Below are 9,189 nucleotides of genomic sequence, written 5' to 3'. Positions count from 1 at the left end.
ATACTCATAAAACTGCTCATGAATAAAGCCCACATCTTCCCAGCCAGGTGGCTTCACCGTGGACTTCACAACACAGGGCTGGAGCTTACAGCTTCTGCTTTCCCACCGGCATTTCTGTGCGCTCAGACACACTCTTCTTTCTTTTGTAGCCTTCATTGCAACATTACTCCACTTAAATTTGCTCTGAACTGTTCGCACCAGAAAATTTTCCTTGTAGTAGGGGAAGGTATTTTGCTCCCGCAGCCCCCACTGGCTGGAGGCAGGGCGCCATCTCCAGGTATCGCTGCTGCAGCACTAGCTAGGGCAAAGAGCAACACGTAGATAAAGTGGGGATTGAGCAACCTGGCACTGCAAAGGCCAAGCATGCTAGGTCAGAGGTGAGCAGAAAATCAGCAGACAACCAACAAACACCCGAGCATCCCCATGTCACAAGGGAACGAGGGGTGTGGGAGCCCTCCAGGAGGGGGAGGACTCTGCTCTGTAACAAAAGAACCCAAGGAGGCCAGGAGACAGCCTGCAACTCGCCTGGGAGGTCCCTGACACAGGGGACTGCAGTGCAGAGCATCACAGCTGCAGTTTAAGAAAAGAGGAAATAGTGTGGAAATAGTTTTTTTTTTTTTTTTTTAATGTTAAAATGAGGCAAAGCCTCAAGTCTGGTCTAAGAGCTGAGAGAAATGGAAGGAGAGCCAATCTCTCTCTGTGTTGACACACTGTCCCCACCAACCTCGCTCTGTCCCTGCCTGACATTTCATAAATGCTGTCTTTTATTATTTATTTTTTTTTAACAGTGGAGAACAGCACGTGGAAAGCAATAGATTGGAATCTAGCCTCTGCCAGGTACAACTTATGAGTTGGTGCTGGTGTAAGGTGCGCGGATTACTTACAAAGAGGGACCTGGGGCTGGGAAGAAGGAGAGAAGAGAGCACACAACATGCTCAGAAACAAATTTCAATTTTACTTCTCTATTTCACAGCCTTCATTGCAACATTGCTCCACTTGTGTCAAACTTTCAGGCAAGGTCACATCTCACCCCAAGATCCCCCATAGCAGCCCTGTGCTCCCCCAGCCTGCCCACGCGCATGGACACCACTGCTCTCAGTCTCCTCTCCAACTCACCTCCAGCACACTGCCAGCAGCACCTTGCTCAGTGATGCAACTGTTGACTTCTGGCATTATCTTCTTTAATCTTTGCCCCTCTTCTGCCTCTCCATGCTTTGTATTAGGCTGCAGGCCTACAAGTGAGCAGCTGTGTCCACACAGTGTTTAGCTTGATGCAGTTCTGATCTCGCTGATCTGCCAGGAGATACTGCAAGGCAAATAACATGCAAGACAAGTCTTCAGCAAGAAGCATCTAAAATTATAGACAGCCTTTTTCTAGAGTACAAACCCTCAGCCCACAGATCTTCTTACAAAAGCTTCAGTGTTTGATCTGCGAACATTACATTAATAGCATCTCCCCAAAGCTTGTGTCCTTCCAGGACAGCTGCTATAGACCTGTAGCATGGGAACTGGAGAGCCTACTAGAAATCCTGGAAAAGAAGACAATTTTCAGGAATAATATATCTCTGCAACGCCACATTGTGGGTCTGAGCCTGCACCTGGAAAGCTGTGTCTTTCTACAGTATAAAACGGAAAATAGAGAACAGAATTTAATTCATGACAGAAGAGAGCAATGAAGATGAGATTCTTCCCTCCACTTTTTCCCCCTTCCCATATTCTTGTCTTACCCTCCCACTATTTAGATCGTTTCATACACAAATAAAGAGGAATCTGGATTTTATTGCATCAGATTTTTTTTTTCCTCGGGAATGCAGATGTTCTCACTAAGTGATTTGTGAATAATGCTGTCTCCTTCCCCAGCTGACTAGTTCTGAAAAATTAAATCATGAAATCACTAGAAAGAAGGTGATTTTCATAGAAACGCTGCCTTTCTGCTGAAATTTGCTGTCAGGAGACCTGTTATGGAACTAATTGCTGCTGCCCTTGGGTTTTTTGTCGAGTGATCCCTTCACCAGGAACATCTGCATCTCTTTTCCTATCTCTCTGTGGAGAAGACTTTCCAGGACGATTTGCAGCCCCTGCACATCAGGCCAGGCCAGGCCGAGCCATGGCACTGACAGGGACAGAGCTCGGTGTGCCAAGACTTCCACCCAACTCTCTGCAGTGCGAGCTTCACTCTACACCCGTTTCCATTTCAAAAGCCCCATTTCTGGCCATGCATTTGTTATGACAAGTGCAGAAACAATTTAAAAGAGACCAGAGTTAGCTCAAAACCTGCTTGCTGGATGTTAGGGTTTTGGATAAGTGGTTAGTCCCGCCAACAAGGTTCCCATGAGAAGCTGAGAGCAAATGCTGGCTCCATGAGAGTGGATGCTGGGATTTGAGGTGAGCTGGAGGAAGTTTAAAGAGATCCCAGCAGAGCAGGGAGGTGAGGGGGGAGTAGGGAAGGAGGGGACCAGCTGGGCATCTGACCTCAATTACCACTCCAGCTGACGTGTGATCCCAGTGACTATGGGATTACTCAGCACTGGCCTGGAAAAGGAGGTGTGGGCCACACCATCTTTGATATAATCTATTTCACATGACAGTTGCGCAGACATTTTATTTTGTTAGGGAAGATTGGCCTGGGTGGGAGCACAGCTTTCGGATGTTGAGCAGCAGAGAATAAGGCAGAAATGTGGAGAGGGCAAATTCAGATCTCTAAGAATATCTTAGAAAAAAGCCCAAGAAATGTAACCTATCAGTGGTAGGGCCCTGCTTTAGCCAATGGCTGTGGTAACCTGGAGGGTCAGGGTAGTGAGAAGAAGAACCAGAGCCATTTCAGCAGGGGGCCATGGCAGGAGACCTTCTGCTTGTGGGTTCCTGGGACATTCAGAGGTAGGAAGCACATGAGGCTGAATTTCAAGGGTTCAGTTGCAAGGGCCAGTTAGGGCAGCTGCTGGATGTAACTGCCAGATCAGAACTCAGGATAAGGACACAACACAAGAGAGAAAACAGCCAGAAGAACAAGCCCTGGCTCACCGTGACTTGCCAGTATTTGCACCCAATTCAGATGTTTGTATTTATGAAGGTATGGGCTCCAGCCTCCAGACCCAGACCTCTGGCCAGGCCCAGCTCCAATTTAATCTCTGGTGCATTCGCCAACGATTACCTCGAGAGATAAAGATAGAACTCGAAATATTTGAAGCCCGGAAACCTGTTAGGGTACGTTTGTTATGGAAAACAAAACCCTCCTAAAATGTGAAAAGGAAAAGTAAACGTAAAAATATAAGAAAGAAAAGGCCCAGTGATCCACCAACAAACTTCTGAATTCTTCCTCTTTTCAAAGTTCTGAGGTTTGAACATTATGAACAGTTGACTGTTTGAATCGTGTAATGCAATACCTGTTCCTCTGGCTTAACGTTACAATATTTCCCACACCGCAGGATTGCTTCACATTATTCTAAGAGGCAGTGTCATTTTCCCTGCAGTGCTGGGTCTTCTTTACTGAGGCGAAGGACACTCCTACTTCCTTTAATTATATGTTTTGTTTTAAATTAATGTCCTTTATTCTGGGGATGAATCACCAGCTTGTAGACAGGTAAATGTGGGAGTAAGAGAGTGAAAATATAAGTTTGATTCCCAAGGTGGGTGTCTTTAATTAAAACGGACATCAAGACTCAGTCTTCCTTCCCAAACTTACCCCGCGATTCTGAAAATGCTCGGATCCCATGGTTCTGCGCACGTATCTCACCGTCTCTCAGAATGCCTTTAAACACAGTCCCCTCTGGCTTCAGAGTGCAGATTCCCTGTCGCCTTTGTACCCTGACAGTTGCACCGTATCATGCAAAGTAAATACACCAAGGCAAACTTCACAGTCACCGACCCTGCATGCAGAGATGGGGAGGGGAGCTCGGCAGTTGCTCGGCTCTGGCTGCTCGCGGCCATGAGGAGGAAGCCAGGAGCGCGCTGTGCCCTGCTCTAAACTGCGCTCACTTGGCTCTCCACTTGCTCTTGTAAAATGGTTCTGCACACGTCTGTATGGGACGGTTCTGCCTGCCAGTGTGGTTTACTCAATCAGGAACTGGACGGAGAATAAGAGGATCTGGCTTCTATTTGCAGCTTTTTTCCCTGCTTTGGCAAAACAGCTTGGAAAAATGCCTTCTGCCTCGATTTCCCCAGGGGTAAAACGGGACCTAGACAAGGTTTGCGCCCACCTTTACGCGGCACACGCAGCCCCACAGCACCAGCCCTTCCCCTCAGACACAAAAGGCCCGGCCTTGCTCTGGCAAAAGGGCAGCGGCAGCGCCCCGCAGCCCTGTCCCGGTCCCGCAGCCGCTCCGGGCCGAGCGGCGTCCGCGTTCCCCGCAGCCGAAGGACCGGGCGGGACGCGAGACCGCGGCCGCCTCGCTGCCAGAGGCGGCGGCGGCTCCGTGCGGAGCCGTTCCCTCGTCCTGCAGAACGGCCCCGGGGCCCGCAACCGGCGGCTTCCCGGGGGCCGGAGCGGCAGCTCCGAAGCGTGCAGCGTGGCATGCGGCCAGGCGGTGACGCGCCTGTTGCTATGGGATCCACCGCCCCTATAAATAACCGAGCGAAGGAACTTTCCTAAGTCAGAGACTTGAGGACACGGGCCCCACAACCAGATGGTCCGCAGGAGAGCCGCCAGCTCCAGCCGCAGCTCCGGGAGCGGGAGAGCCCCGCCGAGCCGCACGGACTGAGCCGCCCGGGCGGGCAGCGCAGCGGGGCCGTGCCCAGCGCCGGGTTCGGGAGCCCCCCACCCGACGGCGGCTGCTCCATCCCGTGCTGGGGGGGCCCCCCGCGCCGTCTTCTCCTCCCCGCATCCCCCTTTGCTTTCATGCAACGCCTGGTGGCCTGGGACGCAGCATGCCTCCCCATCCAGCCGCCCGCCTTTAAATCCATGGAAGTGGCTAATTTCTATTACGAGGCGGACTGTCTGGCTGCTCTCAACAAGCTGCACCCGCGGGCGGCCGGGGGCCGCTCCATGACCGAGCTCACCGTAGGGGACCACGAGAGAGCCATTGACTTCAGCCCCTATCTGGACCCCTTAGCAGCATCCCAGCAGCCGGCGCAGCCGCCGCCTCCCGCAGCAGCAGCAGGGGGCAACTTTGAGCCTGCCTGCAGTAGCGGCGGCCAAGATTTCCTTTCCGATCTCTTCGCCGAGGACTATAAAGGCAGCGGCGGAGGCAAGAAGCCCGACTACACCTACATCAGCCTCGCCCGGCACGGCCACCCGTGCGGCAGCCAGAGCCACAAGCCAGGGGGGCTGCCGGGCTGCTTCCCGCCCCAGATCGTGGAGACCAAAGTGGAGCCGGTCTTCGAGACCCTGGACTCTTGCAAAGGGCCCCGTAAGGAAGAAGGGGGAGCGGGGCCGGGACCGGGGGGCATGTCCTCGCCCTACGGCAGCACCGTGCGCTCCTACCTGGGCTACCAGTCCGTGCCGAGCGGCAGCAGCGGGAACCTGTCGACCTCGTCCTCCTCCAGCCCCCCCGGCACCCCAAACCCCTCCGAGTCCTCCAAGTCGGCCGCCGGCGCCGGGGGCTACTCGGGGCCGCCGGCGGGCAAGAACAAGCCCAAGAAGTGCGTGGACAAGCACAGCGACGAGTACAAGCTGCGCCGGGAGCGGAACAACATCGCGGTGCGCAAGAGCCGCGACAAAGCCAAAATGCGCAACCTGGAGACTCAGCACAAAGTCTTGGAACTGACGGCCGAGAACGAGAGGCTGCAGAAGAAGGTGGAGCAGCTCTCCCGGGAGCTGAGCACCCTCAGGAACTTGTTCAAACAGCTGCCCGAGCCCCTGCTCGCCTCCTCGCCCCGCTGCTGACCCCCGCGCCGGGCCGCGGGGCGAGCTGAGCGATGCCCCCCCCCCGCCCTCCTCCTGGGGCCGGGCCGCGTTTTCGGTTTCGCTGGGGGTTTCGTTGTTGTTGTTTGTTGTTGTTTCGGTCTCTATTTGCTTCCCCCCTGGGGCCAGGGGGCAGCGGGCGGCGCCGGGGGGGCCGCGGCCCCGGGGCTCTGCTGGGCGCTGGGGTTATTTAAAACGGCGAGAGGAGAGCGAGGGCGAAGTGATGCAATCCTTTAAGCATGGCTGGGAATGCTGTGTACATGATGCAATCTCGTGTAACTGTCAGTCATGGATTGAGTAATCTGTTAAAGATGTTCCTACAGTTTTTTTTATTATAAAGAATAATCTATTTCTATAAGAAAATACATATGTATATTTTGGGATCTATGCATTCTTGCTACATTTGAAGCATTAATGAACGATTTTAATAAACTTTATGACTAGGTTAAAAAAAGTAGCTTGTTTTATTTTGAGGGTACGTTTCAAGTCAGATGAAACACAGGGCTGACATTCCAGCCGGATCTGGCTCGGTGCTGCGAGCAGGGATAGGACTTGTGTTGGTCTTTTGACTTTCTCTGTGACTCAGAGAAAAACAAAAACAAAAACCCCAAGAGAAACCCAGCAAAGAGCAGGGCTGGAGGCTCCAGCCAGTCCTCATTGTCTCATTCTGGCTCCTCTAATCACTTGCTTTAGCTGCCGCTTGGGTATTGTCTGGGAAGAGGTGTTTGTTTGGAGTGTGGTTTTTTTTTGTTTGTTTTTGGTTTTTTTTTTTTTTTTCATTTCTTGCTGTTCCCAACGTGCAGAGCGAGGTGTGCTATCCAAACCATGACCAATCTGGCAAAGTAATTCCAAGGCTGAAGTGGGAGGGAGGAAGAAAAAGTGAGGGAGGAAGCTTTCACTTATGTATTTTTTTTCTTTTTCTTCAAGGAGCTTCTGTTCTCTGAATTATGATTCAGCATGTTTTATGTTTGTAGTTTACAGGAATAAACATGAGAAAATAGCGCTTCTGTTGGATGTCGCTCATGCGGTCACTGTTCGGGAAGCCCTTGCGAAAGCCGCCAGGTGAGAGGCACAGCAGCAGCCCCTCGTCTTTCCTCTGGAAATGTTCTTCTAAAACCTGTACCTAGAGTTTCTCTGCTGAGAGGTGTTTGTTTCTGTGTGTCTGTTGGTTGGGGAAAAGCAGCAGATAAGTGGGGATGGGGGGCGGGGGGCTCTGTTGGGCTACAGACTGGGCTGGAGCTTTGTTCTGCCTGCTGATGGAAAGCTGCGCTGCTCCCACCCCCAGCATGCTGCTGCCGGGGCTCCGCGAGGAGCTCACAGTCCCAGGCTGGTTATATGCAGGGCGCTGAGAGAAGGACTGGGTCTTACTCAGCATGTTCCATTTTTCTGTTAGGCCAAATTTAAGCACTATGTTTTAAAATCCAGATTCCCAGTGCCCCAGAAGAGGAACTCCTTAACTGTCTGTGCTGTTGGACAGCTGAATCCAGAGGAGCTTTTCTGTACCAAGAGAGTGGATTTGAATTTGCTGCAGGCAGGACAGGATTCCAGGACAAACCGTGAGTTTGTCACTTATTCCTAGTGTTCCTTTTAGCAAAGCATGTTTCCGACTGAAAGAGCTATGATGTGTTTTTGACGCTTGAGATCCTATCTTTCCCTGGCAGGTAGAACTCCCAGAGCTCTCAGGGAGATCCGCTGTGCTCTGCTCCCATAGTGCCTCCAAGCTCCTGCCAGGAGCTGTGCAGCAGTAAGCAGGGAAGCGTTAGACCTGATACAGATTTCCACTGTTTGCTTTTTAATTTGTGCACTGCAGTTAAGTTGGTTTTATGAGACCCTATGAATAGATTTTCTTGGGTGAGCAAGCTCCTGCATGACTCAAATTCTCGCAGGCAAGATAGACGTTAGATCTTGTCTTGGCTGTCCCTTGTGACGCTGATTTCTCCAGCCTCCCGTGGCTGTTTATTCTACTATTCTTCTAGTTACGAAACTTATCCACATCGTTAGATCCCATTTTCGTGTTGTGCTGTAGGCCATGTAATGTTCCCCACACTTACAAGCAGCGTTCCCAGTCAGAGCTGAGTGCTGCCGAGGGTAGAGCTGCAGGAGGACTGAAGATGTCCTCAGACACATTTCTTTCTTTCTTTCTAAATGACAGAGCTTCCAACAAAAGTTCAGTTTATGAGGGCTGGGAGGCAGAGTAGATTGAAAGATAAGATGTACTAAAGGTATTTATATTTGTTTGAATAATAATCCAGTTTTGGAGCTAGAGCTCTGTCAGGCACAAATGAGCTAATCCCTGTCCTTAACCTGTTTCAGGAGTTGGGGCAGCGTTGCTGCTGCAATTTAAAGAACATTTAAATTACTGCTGTATTGCAATGTATCTCTTTATTTGGATGAAAGATTTTTCATTGAGGAGGAAATTTGTGTAGCAGGGAATTTTGTCAAAAAGATGCAGTTAGGATAACTGAAAGCACAAACACACTAATGTTACACCAGTGTCAGAAGAAATCTGAAAGAATCAGAAAGAGAATTTCTGAATACTTCATTCTTAATTTTTATATTGCCTACAGAACTTATTTTTTCAGAGCTTTTTAGCACAATTAAATGCATGGAGGCCATGAAATACCCTACTTAATGCACAAACATATGAAAAAGCCCCTGGAATTAAAAAATTTCCTAGGGAAAAAAAAACAACAAAAGAAACAGTTTGGGAAGAAAATAGTTTGGAAATGAATCTGAGCATTAATTCTAGCACTAAAGCAGACAAAAGATTTCAAATACCTTTTCTAATCACATTGGTGGGATTGGAAAATCCCTGTCCAAACAGTGGCTCTGCTCCAAATGAGAAAGCTTCCCATTGCAAATAAGATTCTGTTAACTGAAAGCAGTACCAGGTGCACCGCATCTGTCTCCTTACAAGCTTTCTTTAGCTTCTTTTCCTAAAGCGACTCTGTACAACTTGTGGTAAGACTTTGCAGCTTATATGCAGGGAAACCATGCAGGGAAGTTAAGGCATTTACTCCAGGAGTTTGCTCATAATTTATGGAAGCATATAAAAATCATTTGGTTTGGGGTTTTTATTCCCTTCAAATTATTTACAACACCGACTGATTGCTACAGGTCTTTCTCATTACTACTGAAATAAGCGTTCCTCTCTATGCAGAAATGGTGCTGTCAGATCAAATCCCCAGCACTGACATCCCATTTCCAAAGCATGTAGCACTGCTTTATCATTTGCTGATGTCGAATTCAGTTTTGCTTAGATCTGCAAAAGTAATCATACGTATCACTTGAAACTGAAATAATTAAAAACACCATTATGATTTTGGCAGCAGTTCTTCTATATGTCTATC

At 49.8% G+C, this 9,189-nt stretch overlaps 1 protein-coding gene across 1 annotated transcript; it reads left to right on the top strand.

Annotated features, from left to right (window-relative positions):
• CEBPB (CCAAT/enhancer binding protein beta) lies at positions 4,590-6,222 on the top strand. Its single transcript, XM_021416684.1, has one exon. The coding sequence runs from the start codon at positions 4,835-4,837 to the stop codon at positions 5,819-5,821; it is 987 nt and encodes a 328-aa protein (XP_021272359.1). The 5' UTR covers positions 4,590-4,834; the 3' UTR covers positions 5,822-6,222.

Source organism: Numida meleagris, chromosome 19, assembly GCF_002078875.1.
Source record: "Numida meleagris isolate 19003 breed g44 Domestic line chromosome 19, NumMel1.0, whole genome shotgun sequence".
In the NCBI taxonomy this organism is placed as follows: Eukaryota; Metazoa; Chordata; class Aves; order Galliformes; family Numididae; genus Numida; species Numida meleagris.
This window is presented reverse-complemented; position numbering and strand designations above follow the sequence as displayed.

What these genes read in the sequence shown, in the direction of transcription:
- CEBPB (XM_021416684.1), top strand. Translation starts at nt 4,835, where the DNA reads ATGCAACGCCTGGTGGCCTGGGACGCAGCATGCCTCCCCATCCAGCCG.